The 17,925-nt window shown below is 45.0% G+C and overlaps 1 protein-coding gene and 1 non-coding gene across 3 annotated transcripts in view; both read left to right on the top strand.

Annotated features, from left to right (window-relative positions):
* The window catches only part of ETV4 (ETS variant transcription factor 4), a 33,243-nt gene extending 15,590 nt beyond the window's left edge, over positions 1–17,653 (top strand). The window contains exons 5-13 of one of the 2 annotated variants that reach the window (XM_066627419.1): positions 3,250–3,303; positions 4,936–5,062; positions 6,441–6,515; positions 7,372–7,616; positions 10,016–10,090; positions 14,400–14,468; positions 14,872–15,041; positions 16,403–16,504; positions 17,202–17,653. In XM_066627419.1, coding sequence (XP_066483516.1) covers positions 3,250–3,303; positions 4,936–5,062; positions 6,441–6,515; positions 7,372–7,616; positions 10,016–10,090; positions 14,400–14,468; positions 14,872–15,041; positions 16,403–16,504; positions 17,202–17,414 — 1,130 coding nt within the window. In that variant the 3' untranslated portion in view covers positions 17,415–17,653. Of the gene's footprint in view, positions 1–3,249; positions 3,304–4,935; positions 5,063–6,440; positions 6,516–7,371; positions 7,617–8,865; positions 8,946–10,015; positions 10,091–14,399; positions 14,469–14,871; positions 15,042–16,402; positions 16,505–17,201 lie in introns of those variants that run through there. The other variant, XM_066627420.1, reaches the window with a different exon arrangement.
* Positions 6,788–6,859, top strand: TRNAC-GCA (transfer RNA cysteine (anticodon GCA)). Its single transcript has one exon. It is a non-coding gene; the product is annotated as a tRNA-Cys (tRNA).
* Positions 17,654–17,925: the final 272 nt, after the last annotated feature.

Here is a 17,925-nt window from a genome sequence, read left to right as displayed (position 1 = left end):
AAAAGCAGTTGCCTGCTAGAGAATCTGAATGTTCTATTTATACAACATAGGCAGGAAACAAGGCATCCAAGTCTTCAGGAAAAAAAATGGTCTAGCTGTAAAAGATGGGGTGGTGCAGGTAAAGGCTCAAAAAAATGGTCTAGCTGTAAAAGATGGGGTGGTGCAGGTAAAGGCTCGCTTGTTACTGTCCAGGATATACAAAGCAAGCGAACCGCTATGAGAATGATACAGTTTTTCTAAGGCACATTGTAGTGATGTTTACTATATTTTTGGTGCCACCGTTATGGTGGGGGGTGGCGGAGAGAAGCTAGAGGATCCCTTCCTTCTACTGCTTATGATCTTAAAGGCGTGATGACACTATATCATGCCATCATTGGATAGACACACTTTTTGCAAGTCAGACCCTTGGTCCGTGTGTATCTCAGTGTTGTATGCCTGATCTTTGAAGCTAAGCAGGGTCAGGCCTTGGATGGGAGACTGCCTGGGAATACTGGGTGCTGTAGGCTTATACCATAGTCTTTCGAGACTGAAGGTTGCCAACCAGCCATCTCAGTGTTGTCCTCACTGCCTGGGAGCCTCTCACCAGGGTTTCAGACGGGGATCTCTTTCAGCCCTATGCAGAGACAGTCCAGGGGTGGAATTAGCATACAAAGGAGAATCCTGACCACTGAGCTGCAGCCATCTCCTTTTGTAGCTTCTCACTTTCGGTGGGCCTGTTCAACCCACGCGTGGACTGCGGCAAACATGTTGATCACTGGTAGCCCAAGCAGGGTCGCCACACATGGGTTCAGCAGCCTTAGTACTTAGCTCTAAGACGAAATCTTCTGGCAGCCTCTTATGTACTTGGGGTACTTGCACATCCTGCTCCCCCTTCCCGTCATCACTGAGGCAATCTCTTGGCTGGATGCAGCCTCTATATTTTACCTTTTGTCCCTCTGTTCTTCCTTTGCTGTCTTTGCCTGTTTTCTTTTTAATTTTATTATTATTAATATTATTAGTAGTAGTATTTATATACTGCTTTTCAACGGAACGTTCACAAAGTGGTTTACAAAGAATATCAAATAACTAATGGCTCCCTGTCCCAAAAGGGCTCACAATCTAAAAAGATCCAAAAGAACACCAGCAGGCAGCCACTAGAAAAGACACTGCTGGGGTGAGGAGGGCCAGTTACTCTCCCCCTGCTAAAAAAAAGAGGAGCACCCACTTGAAAAAGTACCTCTTACACAGTTAGCAGGGGTTGCTAGCAGGAATTTTATTGATTTCCTTTTGTCTTCCCATCTTTTCTTCCTTTATTAGTGAACAGATTTTATTGCTTTCTAGTTTCATGTTATCCTTCTACCCAAGAAGCCCAGAATGGCATGCATGGTTTCCTCCCCAAAAATCCATTAGGAAGGTGAGAGTGAGCGACTGATTGAGCCAAGGTTACCTGGATGGTAAGTTGAGCCCAGGTAGCCAGTGCTATATAAATGTAAGCTGTAGAATAGCGACTGATAAGCAATGTATTGAGAGATGAGGATGCCAAGTAAACATAAATAATAACTAATAATAATTAGATATTTATATACCGCCTTTCTGGTCACCGGATTACTCCTCTGACTTTATTCAAGGCAGTTTACATAGGCAGGCATTTCTAAATCCCTCAAGGGGATTTTGACAATCATAGAGGTTCTCTCTTTCAAGAACCGACAACATTTCAGAATGGATCTTCCTGGTTTGGTCTCGCTTCTGGCCTCCAGTTCTCCCACACAGGCTGACAAGCAGCTCCATCTTTCACATGGAGGGCAACCAAGACGCTTCTTGCTCACACCAAGAGCAGGTGGAATAACTCAGCTGGGCTTGTCAGCTGCTTCAAGGTCTCGCCATTCTCAGCCGTTCAGGGAGCTGCCAGTGTCCTCGAACTGGAGAACTTCTGATGTTATCTTTGGGCTAAGGGAGGCTCTACCCTCTAGACCAGACCTCCTGCCCAAACATGCCAAATCGGAGAACCTATGTCCGAGTAGTTCTACTTATGTGTTGATTTACCAGCTTGACATTTGCGATGAGGTTGTAGTCATTCCATCTGTCCCCCACTCCTACCTCTGAGGCATCAGGAAATGCCATGGACAGAATGTGTGCTGACTTGGAGTGATTGATTATTGTGTAGGCTTTCAAGAAAAATTGTTTTGTCCAAATTTGAGAATGTTAAAAAAATGTGTTTTTTTCTTCTCTTAAAATGAATGGACAGTAAGACAAAAAGCATGTCATTTTTGCTTGTGTTATCAAAGAAAATGTCAGATTTCCTTATTTGACTCTAGTATACTTTCCACAGTTGGGGCAAAGGTTTCTTCTCTATCGCATAAAAAGGACTGGGTGCCCCTCGCTTGTGTGATGCTATCTGGTCGTGTCTATTTCATCAGAGGCCAAAATGCATTGCTTACAGCTTGCTTCCCCTTCCTGAATACCAGAAGCTCTCTTCCCCGGCAATCTAGCTTACAGGGGTGAACTGGCATGGACAGTGCGCTTTCCACAGCTGTGGCTGCCAGTTGGGTGACAGCTCTAATAAAAAATGTAGCCACAGGAAAGTTGCCATCAGTGTAGAGAGATCATTGTCTAATACGGTCTCTGACCAGATCACCTTCTATGCTGCCCAAAGACAGCAAGTGCAGTGGACTGCTGGGTTGGGGAATTGTAAGGCCGGAAACATTTTGACTGTCTCAAAAACAATTTGGCAGAGAGCCACAAAAATCACCCAGCCAAGTTGGTGACTTGGCTCACCAGCTTGAGCAATGGGGGTGGGTGGGTGGGTGGGTTGGGGCTATTTGCTCAGTCTGCAGGCACTTTGGCCCACTTTGTCTTCCCAATTCTTGTGCCCAGCTGTGGCAGTTATTTGGCTTGAGCTGTGGGGTGGGCAGATTGGCCAACTGGCCTTTTGAGGAGGTGGTTAGGTTAGATAGCCTTGGCTGTTATTCCAGTTCCGTGACTCAAATGTGTTCAGATTATCCTTGCATGGTAAAAATGAAAGAGTGGAAAAACACCAGGGATTGTCACTTGAAGAAGAAGAAAGGAAAGGAGCCTGACTTAATGGGTGAATCTACTGGGGAAAACATTACGTCGAAGCGATGGCAGTCCCGAAGGGAAAGCCGGCTCTTGTCTCCTGGCAGTGATCCCTTCTGTCTCTGATGTAGCCAGTTCCTTTCCTCCTGCCTGCTTTTAATAGAGCATCGAACTGGATGCCAAATGTTACCCGTCTTCCTCTCTTGCACTTTGCAGCTCAGGTTCCAGACAGCGATGAGCAATTTGTGCCTGACTTTCATTCAGAAAACTGTAAGTACGGGGAGGAGTGGGAGGGAGAAGTTGCATAGGCAGCATCTGACCTGGATGCCTTTAAAAGGGGATTGGACAAGTTTCTGGAGGAAAAATCCATTACGGGTTACAAGCCATGATGTGTATGTGCAACCTCCTGATTTTAGAAATGGGCTGTATCAGAATGCCAATGCAAGGGAGGGCACCAGGATGCAGGTCTCTTGTTATCTGGTGTGCTCCCTGGGGCATTTGGTGGGCCGCTGTGAGATACAGGAAGCTGGATTAGATGGGCCTATGGCCTGATCCAGTGGGGCTGTTCTTATGAGAAGAGGGGAAGGCAGGGCCTCAGTGGGGGGAGCTTTGAATGGTCTGAACTACTGGAATGATGGACTTGCCAGCAGGTCTCAGCCTAGGACAAACAAGGGGATCACATTGATGCATCTCTGCATAAGGTTGGGCTGTAAGGCTCTTTCTGCTGCAAGCATCAGTTTCCTCTTGAACTGTAATATTTTCTTGAATATTTAGTATTGCTGAATTATTATTTTATTGCTACTCTTATTTTTTCCAAAAAAAAAAATGTTTGTTGCTTTATTTAAAAAAATTCATGGCAACTTTCAAACAAAATGTAAGGCAACAATGAATCTATAAAGCTGCTTTATACTGAGTCAGGGCCCAATCCTATGCAGCTTTCCAGTACCAGTGCAGCCACAGTGCAGCCCTGAGGTAAGGAAGCAAACGTTCCCATACCTTGTGGAGGCCTCTGTGACTACTTCACCACCACAGGATGCAGTGCACACCCCATTGGCATGGCTGCACCGGCACTGGAAAATTGGATAGGATTGGGCCAGACTGTTGTCTGTCTATCTTGGTATCTACCTGCACTGGCCTGGCGGTGACTCTCCTGGGTTTGAAATGGTTCCTCTCTCTCCAGACTAGGAGATGCCAGAGTTCTGCTGCATTTGGAGTAGGTTCTCTGCCATTCGGAGTAGGTTCTATGACCCCATAAAAAAAATAACCTAACAATACAAATCTAAATACCCCTCCCCAGCAGTAAAATAATGAGATCTAAAACAGCAAAGGCAGCTTTAACTGAGCATTACTCCTGCCTACGAGTATTGATTCCCTTTTCAGTTCATTCCCCGCCCCGCCCGTCACACATTTGTTGTCATTGGGTGTGCAGTTCGGGATTGGTGAGGCTGATCTATTTTGTTTTTATCTTTTTAATATCATTTGGTGAATCCAGTCGTGGCTAAATGATGCTGTCTGACTTCACTTAATATAATAAAGGTGGAGTCCTAACTTGGCAGGAAAGTGTTCTTGTTTGTGCACACTGAATTCAGAAGGTACTTACCATGCTTAGATATGTACACATAGTACGCATCATACTTGGATAGCCCAGGGCACGTATTGCACAGAAAAGGAGCTGGTTGGGGGAATTTTTGTAGAACTTGCAACCAATCAAGAAGAGTGGAGAGCAAATCCTTTATTGTAATGTTATTTTTTTTTACCCAACTTTCCCCACAGATAGCACCCTACAATAGTAAAAATGCAAAAACTCCAAAAGATCCACCTCTCAGCCCTTGCCTGTAGAAGCTCTACCTGTCTGTGTCCCCGGAAGGGATCTGCCCTGACAACTGTGTCTCCTTTTTCCAGTAGCCCTTCATAGCCCCCCAGCTAAGATCAAGAAAGAACCTCGGAGCCCATGTTCAGAAGCATCAGGGTCCTGTAGGCACCGACAGCCTTTCCAGTATCGCAATGGGGATCAGTGCCTTTATGCCAGGTAATGCTGTGAGACGGCAGACCCAGCCTGTGTTGGTGATATCCCTTGATGCACATCTCCACTGCTTTACTCTGGCCCTTCTTGCTCCAAATTTGCCTTGGTCACCCAGCAGGCATAGAAACCTGAGGCTAGAAACCTGTGCACATTCTCATAGGAAAAAATCCCCTGGCACACAGAAGACTTACTTCTGAGTCAACATTTCTTATTGTATAGTTATGGTCTCCATGTACCTGTCATTCTACAAGAGATGGGCAGATAGGGGCTCACAATCTCTAGAGCAGGGGTGTCCAAAGTTTTTGGCAGGAGGGCCACATCAGCTCTCCGACACAGTGTCGAGGGCAGAGGGAAAAAAGAATTAATTTACATTTAAAATTTGAATAAATTCACATAAGTTTACATAAATGAATATATTAAAGATGAACTTATATGAATGAATGAAGGTCTTGCAATAGCTCAAGGCTTATAAAAGGCCTTGCACAAAGCAAGGCTGGCCTTTCCTGCTGCATCACAGACATGAAACAACAAGCAGTGGAGGAAGCCCTCATCCCACAGCTCACACGAGAGGTCAAACAGTCACCCTCACTCTGAGAGCAGTTGCATCAGGCCAGTACGGGCTCCAACAAATCCCCAGAGCGCCACAGGCTCATTGGAGACTGGGGACTCCCTGAGGGCCGCATTGAGAGTCCTCAAGGGCCGCATGTGGCCCCAGGGCTGGGGTTTGGGCACCCCTGCTCTAGAGAAACATGCATGGGATTGGGCTGTCAGTATGATAGGCTTGAACTGCATTTGCTTGCAATCATCCCTTGATGCCCAGCAGGGACTTGTCTGCTTTGCTTATGAAACTCAGCAAAGACCGTGGGCGTAAATGGCTATTTATGACCGATGATGATAGCGTGTAATAAATAGTCAGTTTGAAATCTGTTATCATCCTTCAAGGTTATTCTGGGGCAGTGGTATTGCTAGGGGGTGTGGGCCGCACCAGGTGACATGCACGGGGGGGGGGGTGTGACACCACTACTAACCAAAATTTTTAGAATCTTGGTATTTTCGAATAATACCATCATGTTATATAATAATTGGCGTGGAATTTCATGTAGAATGCAGTGAATCAAATCGCATTGAAACATCTCTATTCGATCAAAAGTCAGAGCCAAAAATCAGTGGGGTCAGGACGATGTTACATCACCATACCCACTGCCCCAGAGGAGGTCCTGCTCACTACATTGGAGGAGGTCTGTCATAGAGGTGATGTGCTGGCCTCCCGTACCGGCTGACGCAAGCCCTAGTGACACCACTGTGCTGGGGTAAAGGGAGAATGCGAGTGGGGATGGCAACAGTTGTGTATCCTGCTAAAATTGTTGCCTGCCTATCTCTCTAGGCAAGACTCAAACTTTGTGAGCCCCCATGGCCCGTCCCAGGTTGCACCCAGCCGGGCATACCTTATGGAACACAGGTAAGCCATTGCAGTGAGTAGGTAAGTCTTTCATACTGTATCTCACCCTGCCCCAAAGGCTCAGGGCAGCTAGCAATACGTGAATTTAAAACAACTCTATCCTATTCGGCTCAACTCAAAGCGTGTCCCCCTCTCCCAGGTATAACCTCCAGCTAAATGCCAAGTTTTAGCTGGCATTTAGATAAAGAGAAGTTTTGAGGTTACTTGATGCACGTTTATTTATTTTTATTTAAAAGATCTACACACTTCTTTCTCAATGCTCTTTTGGGCATGGGGGTATAGCTCAGTGGTAGAGCATTTGACTGCAGATCAAGAGGTCCCCGGTTCAAATCCGGGTGCCCCCTTCGGCAAATTGCTTTGGCAGCAACTGTTACCTTGCACACGCCTGATCTTGGAAGCTAAGCAGGGTCAGGCCTGGTTAGTACTTGGATGGGAGACCGCCTGGGAATACCGGGTGCTGTAGGCTTATACCATAGTCTTTCGAGTCTGAAGGTTGCCAACCACCATTTGGGCATCAGCTCTGAAAATAGGATGCTGCCTTATGCCATTGATCTATCTAGCTCAATATTGCCTACACTTTCAGCACCAGGGTTTCAGAAAGGGGTCTCTCCCCAGCTCTGGAACAGACCAACATAGGAAACCCTGGAGAGCTGCTGCCACCCTGTGAAAGCAGTTCTGAGCTCGATGCACAAGTGATCTGACTCAGTATGTCAGCGTCCTACATTCAGTATATCTGGCTTTCCACAGTACTGTCATTTGTTGATCCACGAGCCTTACTGGGATGACCAAGTGGAAATGCATTTCTTAAATCATTAGCTGCCCTCCACAATTCACCGTCTTTCTATTTCCACTCCAGCTCCTTCTACCAGCGACAGAGTGAGACGGGCCAAGCGTTCTCTGCCTCTCACACCTTGGACACCCCTGCGGCATATCAGCGCCCCTTGTCTGCCCCATCCTTGCCCTATTCCCCTCAGGGCATCAAGCAAGAGTTCCACGACCCCATGTACGAACATGCAAACACACTGGGGGCCAGTGGCAGCTCCCAGTACACAGCAGGAGTGGTGATCAAGCAAGAGCAGATGGACTATGCCTATGACACAGGTGGGTCGGGAAAGGGCTGGGTGAAAGGAGCAGGCAACCCATCCTTGCTATCTTAAATGTTTTGTCGATGAGAAACTCAGATGAGATGTTGCATTGATTGACTGTCCTGGCTTCCTCCTTACCAGTGGCATGCCAAGGTCATTTGGTACCTGGGGCCCATACATTTTTGGCACCCCGCATGACAAAATTATTTTCAGTAATAGTTATGACATGAAATGAATAATATTAATGGCCAAAGAAGTGCAGACAGCGAACATTTTCTTTGTGTGTGTGTGTGTGTGTGTGTGTGTGTGTGTGTACAAATTTCATAAGTTTGTATATTTATAGATAACTTGGTAACTTCGTATATATAATATACCAATAAACCTGCTTCTCTTGTGGGCGGCTGCAGCCAGCGCTAGCCAAATCACAGCTGCAGCCAGGGTCACCCTTGCTTCTGCCGCCATCTTGGGGCAGCCTCTTGGACACCCCCAGAGCCTGCCACCCAGGGCTGTGGGAGGGGGGGGTCCCTGGTCACCCTCCTTGTATGCCACTGCTCCTTCCCTATCCAGAAATGCTGAGAATGGCAGTTCTGGATCTCGTTCTTCCAAATGTGTTGTGTTAGAATTTTGCAATGATAGGAAGAAATTAAACTTCCTCTCTGGCTGCCAAGCTTAGGCTTTTGTGGGCCTGTAAATTAAATCCACAGTACTCTGCAAACATCATTTTGCAATCCCAGGTAGAACCTCTCTTGTGCCGCTCTCCCTGCTGGTCTCTTGAGCACCTGGAGAGCAGCAACAGAGCATGTAGATATGTGTGTCACTGGCTTGGAGGCTCTGCTGTGAGACCCTTCAAACCCCCCGCCCCCCAACCTTTTCAGTTGCCAGCCTTGCTCATTTTCCTCTATGTAACTTGCCAGGAAAAAAACACGACTCCTGTAGCTCTTTGGAGATGCTTTTTCTTATTTGTATGCGTTGATGTGACTTTTTTCCCTTCAAATCCAGCTCTTGGCCTTGCCCTAATCTCTCCTGCCCCCCTTCTCCCCCGAAACCCCCTGGAATTGGGTTTCTGCTTCAGTGAGGGAGACGCTGCCTTGCACACTTGGTGACTTTCTGAGCCACATGCGCCTGCGAGAGAGAGAGAGAGAAGTTCTGTTCAGAGCCTGGCATTGCATAACCTTGAACCTCCACCCTCCCTGCAGTTTGGCCCTGAGCCTGCCTGTTCCTGAATGGGCTAGAAAAGAATTTCATTCACAAAATGGAGGCACAGAAACCCGGCTCCAGGCTGGGGTGTCGGATTTCACCGCTCACGCTCTCTCCACACGGACAGCTGACATCAGCATACTGGCTGGTAACACAAGCCCTGCCTTGGCGCACTGCCCAGAGAAAATCCGGGCTTGTGGAGAAAGTGATGACTTCCTAACTTGGGGCATAGAAATGCACTCCTCCTCCGCACACGCACACACACACACCCCATAGCAAATCCTTGCAGCCAACTGCCAAACTGCAAGCTACTTGAACTGCAGGGGGAAAATAAAGTGTTGAGCTCTCCATGAAAGTTTCACTAACTTTAAACGTGGAGTCAGTTTAGTTAAGTGATTTCTATCTCGCCTTTTCTCCTAATAAACAGAGAGCTCAAGGCGGCAGTGGGACTTACTCCCAGGTAATTGTGTAGAAGATTGCAGCCTCAGTCAGTGGGATTAATCCATTTTTAAAATCTTTTGGTGGAAAAGAAACCTCTAGTTAATGGGTCCGTAGATTTAATATTTTTTAAAAATATTTTTAGTACAGATGCTTGTAATGTGGCAGTTGTCAAACAGAAGAGGCATTCCAGCCCCATTTCTTACACAGAAGGGAATGCCTCTTCTGAATCGATGCTCTCTGCAACACATGAGTGCATCCATGAAAAACATAGGAAGGACATTCTGGACTGGACTGCTTTGTATCCATTTAAAATACCATGCAGGGCTAGGGACAGTGATCAGGATCAGAACTGTAGGAGGTGGAGTACTAAAGCACCCTACCCCTGCCACAGTCTTAGCCCATTTTTTGATGTGCGCATACATGCACACAGACGGGATCATGTCATGTATTTACGTTAATATTTAGTTTGACCCCAAGACTGCACTCAGCATGTGCTTACCTGGGGCAGTGCTCATTGAAGGTGAATGGACCTACATCTAATAGACACACCAAAGATTGTGCTGTTAAAAGCTATTTTTTTGGACGACAGTCTTCCATGTTTAGATGTTCAGAGAACGTCATGTGCATGGAACATGGACTTGCACATCAAAGGGTGGTGTTTCCCATGAGAAGGAGGTGTAGCCAACATTTCCCTGCTGCTTTAGCATTCATGCTTCTTAAAGAATGATGCAAATTCCTCTCTATTCAATGACCCTGGCTTTTCCTCTTGTCTTGCAGATGTTCCAAGTTGCCACTCAATGTATGTGAATGCGGAGGGATTTCCAGGTCATTCCATCCCTGATGGCTCACTAGGTGAGAAGTCTTCTGGGATCTTTTTCCTTTGCCTGACAACCCATTTTCCCTGTTCCCTGGGCTCATTAATGGGCTCATGGGGAGGGCTGATTCTATACAGGCCTGGCTGGAGCACCAATGCCATATAGAATTACTGTAGATCAGCCATTTTTAACCACTGTGCCGTGGCACACTGGTGGTCCACAGGTATGCCACAGGAATTTGGGGGAAGGTCATTAATCAATAGGGCCAATGGGGGATGTGAGCCCCCCACTGGCAGCATGGTGTGCCTTGTCAATTGTCAAAAACCTGATGGTGTGCCTTGACAATTTTAGTGCCTTGTCAGTGTGCCATACGACGAAAAAGGCTGAAAATTGCTACGTAGATACTTGCCTATAGGGTGAAAAATTTCTGCCAATAAATCAAGTTTAGCTAATTACCTTGCCTTATTTCTGAGATCACTCAGGGGTTAGGGCTTTTCAAGCAAATCTGCAGAAGCAATGCAGAGATAATTGGAGGTTTGTTAATCTCCAAGGCAACCCCTCCAGGGCAAAGTTCCAGCCAAAGTTAACCTTCCTGCTAATGGCTTCCTTTTAAATCAAGCAAGCCTTGATTCATTTTGCAAATGCTACTGCAGCCTCTTTCCATTTTGCAAATACTTTGCAGAGGTCTGTTTTGTTTTTTTTAAGCACCAGGATGTCATCCTCGTTTCCATTTGAAATAGGCTACAATTCAGTGCACCATTACTTAAGAATAACACCTATGAAAAGCGTTGGGTCTACTTCTGAGCAAATAGGGTTGCACCTACGTACAGCTGAACATGTGCATAGTAATTCCTTGTTGCTTGTGAACTGTTCAATTGAGTGTGAACTGAATTGCACACTCCCAGTTATGTGTCATATGTTGTATGTTATATGTAGAGCCTTTGGCTTACACACCAGGCATCTTAAAGAAGGATTTGATTAATGGTTCTCCTGCAGTGGTTCCCAACCTTTTTCACTTGCATACCCCTTGGCAGCCTATTTCCATAAATTGTACCCCTTATATTAGCAAAATGTTGTAATTAATATTAATAATATAGCCCCTCATCTCCTCTGTATGAAAACACATAATTCATGTATTCATCATAGTATTTTCTCTTTTTATCTGTTTGAAGAACTGCCTTTGCACTGTTTGGCACCAGAAGTGCCTGAGAAATTCTTGCTGTTTGATCACTTTCCATATTATGTTTCAGCTTTTCTCCTGTGCTGGTTTTCAATCATTGATTCATACATGAATTGATGACTAAAAACTAGCTATTGGTGGGGCTTTCATAGCCAACTAGCTACCTCCCTTCCTGTCTTACTGGCCCTGCAAGGCATACTGGAGCACTACCTGCATTTTACTGCCCTTGTTCAATTATTTTTCAAGTACCCCTAAAGGTCTTGTTGAGTACTCCTGGGGGCACATATACCCTAGGTTGAAAACCAGTGTCCTACTGGTATGTTGTTTACAGTGCACTTACTCTGATAGTATTTACCGAAAGGTTGTGAAGACCAGAATTTAAAAAGTTAAAGAATAAAAATGTATCTTATCTTTTACTGCAGTGGTTCTCACACATTTAGAACCGGGACTCACTTTTTAGAATAAAAATCTGTCAGGACCCACCTGAAGTGATGTCATGACCGGAAGTGACATCATCAAGCAGGAAAATTTTTTAATAATCCTAGGTTGCAATCCTACCTACATTTACTATCATTGTTAAAAGAATATACATAGTAATTTGTTAAAAGTACAGAACTGCAACATTTCCCCAAATGCAGTCACATACCATGGTAGCATCAAGTCTAATATATTAAAAATAAAATATTGACATGAATGGGGACCCACCTGAAATTGGCTCGTGACCCACCTAGTGGGTCCTGACCCACAGTTTGAGAAACACTGTTTTACTATATTTTTAATAAATTAGAGACTGTACAGTTCTTAGGTAACAATTACTGGTAGGTTATTTTTCAGAATCTGGCCTCTGGTAAAATCAGACAAAAGTATAGTCAGACACCCCCCTAAGTCTTACCCCCGACTTATCCAAGGTTCACAGAACATTCCATGATTTTTGCTCAAAACCTGCCCTCAATGTAGCTGTGAGATAAACTTATAGGTGAGTATCTACGGTAGTTATTTGAGTTTTCATTAGTTAGTTATAAGCCATTAGTTCAGTGGTTCTCACACATTTAGCACCGGAACCCACTTTTTAGAATGAGAATATGTCAGGACCCACCAGAAGTGATGTCATGACCGGAAGTGACGTCATCAAGCAGGAAAAATTTTAACAATCCTATGCTGTGATCCTACCCATACTTACCCAGGAGTAAGTCCCGTTGTCTATCATTGTTTAAAGAATATACATAGTAGCTTGTTAAAAGTACAGGTCTGTAACATTTCCCCAAATGCAGTCACACGCCATGGGAGCATCAAGTCTAATATGTGAAAAATAAAATATTGAAATGAATGGGGACCCACCTGAAATTGGCCCGCAACCCACCTTGTGGGTCCTGACCCACAGTTTGAGAAACACTGCATTATTTATTTGATTTTTTTTCTGTAAAATACTTTGAACTTTGTTGAAAAGTGGTATATAAATTTTGTTTATACACAATTTCAACTTTGTTGAAAAGTGGTATATCAATTACTGTTAATAATAATGAATATTATGCTACCTCTGAGCACAAACCCCACATGAATCCCTCCCCCGTTGTGGCTGCCTCTACCAAATAAATGATTTGCCTAATGGTGAATGGTTGTATGTAAGCAGGTTTGCTGGGTGCACTGAAAGAAAATATTTTGACAAATGAAGAAATGAGGGGCTTGTTCTTTTCTCCTGATCCCTTAGCTAAGATGGGGTAAAAGGGGGGGGGGAGGCTTTAGAGCCAGAGTTGAAAGCCAGGATGGTATGGTTTGGGAGTTGGATTTAGACCTGAAAGTTCCCTGTTCAGATTCCCCACTCAGCCATGAAGCTTCCTGGGTGACCTTGGGTCAGTCACTCTCTCTTCTACTCAGTCATCTACTTCACAGGGTTGTTGTGATGGCAAAGGGAGGGAAGGAACTATGTACACTACCCTGAGCTCCTTGGAGGAAGGGCAGTATAAAAATGTGAAAAATAAAATAAATAACAAAATACACCCTGAAATGTCTCAATATTTATGATGCGAGAGGAAAATGAGTACCTGAGATCCTGTGCATCTTCCCTGCAAAGGGGCTTCTGGATACATAATCTTCTTATTCACTGTTACAAGGGTGCCAATTGTTCTTTGTTAGTATGCTAATGAAAGCCTGCAATCTATTTGTATATCCATATGGCTCATCCTGGTAGCACCAGGAGTTGGGAAATCTAAATGCAGATGTTTGAATAACTTTAGCAGAGCTTGTCAGTGTTGCACAAGGATACAGATTCCTGGTTGCTGCCAGGATTTTCAAAATCTCACTCCCCTCCTCCTCCAATTCATTACAAGTTCAGATGGAGTTTTCAGCATGACCTGAACCTTAAAGAAAACAGTGCCTAGACTTCATGTTATTCTCCATTGATGCATATAGGTTCAAGAATAGTAGTTCAAAAATGCACTGATGACAACATCTAAGTGGTTAAGAGCAAATGTGGGATATAAATCTTTTTAAAAAATGGATAAGGGAGAGAGTGATGTTGGACTGATGGGGAAGGCGGATGGATGGAAGGTAAGAAGGGGGAAGATAAGGCTGGATTATCCCCCCCCCCGTAAAGGAGTGGGGACTCCTTTCCTTCATTGGCTGGAGGGGCCCCAGTTGATGGGAATAAGAGGAATTTCTTTGTGAATAAAAATGTATGGGGTGGCACTCTATTTTACATTTTTCTGTATATTGATTTGGGATATTTCTGTGTTTCACCTTTCAGTATTTATATAGTTGTACTGAAACTGTTGTAACCCTCTCCAAGGGTTTGGGATGAAATGAGCCACAGCTTTGCATAAAATGTAGTCAGTTTCAAAATAGAAATAGGTAGCAGGAGAAGAAAACACCCCGAGGAAGATATTTGAAGTTGATGTTTTGTTGTTCTGTAGACTATATTATAGTGTGTATTAGTTGGGAATGGCTATTGGGAGGGGAATGGATATCATGGCAAGCTTATGCACTTCAAAATTGTTCTTTGAAACTCTTGAAACATTTTTAGGGCTGAAGGGGTGCTCAAGTGACCAGTCCTAGCGAATCTGGAAGAAATCCTGACTGCAAATCCTAGACGATGGCTTCCCCAGGAGGAGAGTATTCAGGATTCCCACTACAGATCCCTGACATTGTCTTATATTTTTTTCTTTTGCAGGGTACAGTTATGAGAAACAGATGCGGTCGTTTGCTGATGATGTTTGTGTTGTCCCAGAGAAGTTTGAAGGTCAGAGACAAAATTGTGCAGCAGGGGCCAGATTCTCTCCTTGTGCCCTGAGAGTAGGCAACATATTAGAGCTAAAAAGACCTTTTGCCAAAACTTGGTGGGTGATGACATTGGAATGATCTTGAGTTGTAGTCATAGTATTGAGGCAGGGTTTATCCCAGGAATCTGTTTTGAATGTGGGAACACAGCTCTGGAATGTACCAAGTAACAATCAAGGGGGAATCTGAACATGTACGGGGTGCTTTCTCCGAGGAAGAGGAAATGGCTTCCAGCTGGGGCTGGGTGCCAGCACCTTTTTGCTCACCAGTTAAGCTCTGGGAGTTGCACACTAAAAGCAGGTGGGGAGGGGGTTAAAGTGTGCATGGAGATTCCCCTTGTGATTGCCTTTGCTGTGTCTTGGCAGGGGACATCAAGCAAGAAGTGGGTGGATATCGCGAGGGCCACCCTTATCAGCGGCGGGGGTCTCTGCAGCTCTGGCAGTTTCTGGTGGCTTTGCTGGATGACCCGAGCAACTCCCACTTCATTGCCTGGACTGGCCGAGGAATGGAGTTCAAACTCATTGAGCCGGAAGAGGTAAGGAGTCTGTTTTCACAGGAATACATGGAGTTACATTAAGTCAAGTCAGACCCTTTGTCTATTTAGCTCAGTATCATCAGCCCTGATTGGCAGCAGCTCTCCAGGGATTCAGACAGGAGTTTTTCTCAGCCCTTCACAGAGACTGGGATTGAACTTGGGACAGCGGCATTGCTGAGGGGGGCAGGGGTTGCAGGCCGCACCGGGTGACATGCACAGGGAGGTGATGCTCACTAGTGACCAAAATTGCTAAAATCATGGTTTGTAGGAATAATACCATCCTGTATATACCATTCGATGTGGGATTTACAGCAAACTGCAATGAAAAAAAACTGGAGTGAAATATCTCCATTCTGTCAAAAATTATGCCCCAAAACCCAGAAAATGAAAATGCAACTGTGGCTGCAATCCTAACCATACTTTCCTAAGAGCAAGCCGCATTGAACAAAATAGGACTTACTTCTGAGTAGACCTGGTTAGGCTTGTGCCCTGTCTTATGTAACAAAAAAATACATTTCCTTAATTCAAAACAGACCAATGAGACTGATTGTTCGAAGAGCCAATGAGATGTTGTTATGACACAGCATGGATCCAATAAGGTGTTAGTAAGGTGACACCCAAGGTGGGGGGTAATACCACTAGTGACCAAAATAGAATTTGTAGGAGTAATACCGTCATGTTATATACCATTCAATGCATCATTTAGAGCAAAATGTAAAGAAAAAAACCATGTTGAAATATCTGTGTTCTATCAAAAGGTATGGCCAAAAAACCAGAGGGGTGGGGCAATGGTACATCACCACACCCACCACACAGGTCATTGCCCTGCCAACTGCATGGGAGGGGGTCCATCATGGGGGTGACGCACTGGCCTCCTCCACTGGATTATGCAAACCCTGGTGACGCCACTGACTTGGGATGTTCTGTTTCTTCTCCTATCCACTCTTCCATAAGCCCAGCCTTATAAATGTGCATTAGGCTATTGGCTGAAGTTCCCAAAGAGGTGCACCGTGGGACACTCACAGGGGTGCCGCGGGTGTCCTCGGTGGCCCCTCCTACTGGCACTCCTGAGCACTGCCTTCTTGGATCTCATGAGATTTGGGCAACTCCATCTTTTTGCATGAGATTTTGTGAAATCAAGATGGCGGTGCCCAGCTCAGCATTGGGCTATTTCTGATAAGACAAGGCTTTTGCAGAGACTCATAGTTCTGCTTTTCACCACCTCATTTGCAAGAACAGTCCTTGATTCACGTAGAATGAGTTTTCTTGTTGTACCAAGGTCCTGATCATGCCTTTCTTGCATTAAACGTGACACTGATTTTTCTCCTCTCTCTTTCTCTCTTTCCGGATTGGTCCTGCAGGTGGCACGACTTTGGGGCATCCAGAAGAACCGCCCAGCCATGAACTATGACAAGCTGAGCCGTTCCCTTCGCTACTATTATGAAAAGGGCATTATGCAAAAGGTGGGTTTGGCATCAGTGTTGAATTGCTCTCCTTGTGTGGTCTGAGTGGTGGCAGACGGGGGGGTGGACTGTGCAATATAGAACAGCCAGGAAATCATCAGACAGCCTGAGACACCTTTCTTCCGATCTACAACCAGGCCCCTAGGTTAGTGTTTAGAGAACATACTTTGCATGCAAAAGACCTTGGGGTCTATCCTTGGTATCTGTGCAGGACCTTGGAATCTTGTCCCGCTTTTGAAATCCACCAAGCATTGCCCACACACTTCAATTCTAGAAACTATGAAAAATTCTAGAGGGCTAGAAACTTGTTTTCAATACCAATTGAAAAATTCCAATTGAAAAATACCAATTATTTACCAAATACCAATTCTGTGCAGGTATCTGTGCAGGACCTTGGAATCTTACCCCACTTTTGAAATCCACCAAGCATTGCCTACACACTTCAATTCTAGAAACTATGAAAAATTCTAGAGGGCTAGAAACTTGTTTTCAATACCAGTTGAAAAATTCCAATTGAAAAATACCAGTTATTTACCAAATACCAATTATACCAAAATACCAATTGAAAAATTTGAAAAATTCTAGAGGGCTAGAAACTTGTTTTCAATACCATCTTCCATGCTTATGCAATATAATCTTGACTCATGGGTCATCCATTTGGTCACCTGCTGCAGTGCTTGCATTTTCCCCCCTACAGGTGGCTGGCGAGCGTTATGTGTACAAGTTTGTGTGTGAACCTGAAGCACTCTTCTCTCTGGCCTTTCCTGACAATCAGCGTCCATCCTTGAAGGCCGAATTTGAGTGGCATGTCAGCGAGGAAGACACGGTGCCCCTCTCTCACCTGGATGAGAGCGTAGCCTACTTGCAAGATCTTGGGGGCCAGCCCTATGGGAAAGGCTACACTTACTAACTGACTGCAGGCAGGACGAATTGGAAGTGGGCGAATTTGTATATATGCAGTGCTTGTCAGTAATCGCCAATATAGAGTATTGCCTTGGCTCTCCTAGAGCCGTATCAAAATGTACAGTGGGCTGCCTTTGGAAGAGAGGCAGTGGGGTCTTGTACCAGGAGAACAGGGCTTGGACCTGGATTTGAATCCCACCTTAGCCGTGGACTTGCTGGGTTCCTTTTGGGCATCTCCTTCAGTCTCCATTTGCAAGGAGTAGTAACCTACCTCACAGGGGTGTTGTGAGGACAGCAATGATAAAGATTGTAAAGCACTTTGTACATTTTTTTTTAAATGCTATCTTGGTGGTTAGTACAGTCCTGAGGAGAAGAAAGCGGTGACTGAAGCCCCCTTGTGGACACTGGGTAAATATGATGCTGCCAGACCATGGAGGTTGTAATTTGTAGACTCCAGTTTTGGGGCCACCATGTGTTGACTTGATCAGGTCTCTCTGCTTAGATCACAGAATCTTTAG

This window comes from Tiliqua scincoides, chromosome 5 (assembly GCF_035046505.1).
Source record: "Tiliqua scincoides isolate rTilSci1 chromosome 5, rTilSci1.hap2, whole genome shotgun sequence".
Classification (NCBI taxonomy): Eukaryota; Metazoa; Chordata; class Lepidosauria; order Squamata; family Scincidae; genus Tiliqua; species Tiliqua scincoides.
Note: the sequence above shows the minus strand (reverse complement) of the source record. Positions and strands in the feature narration are given on the sequence as shown.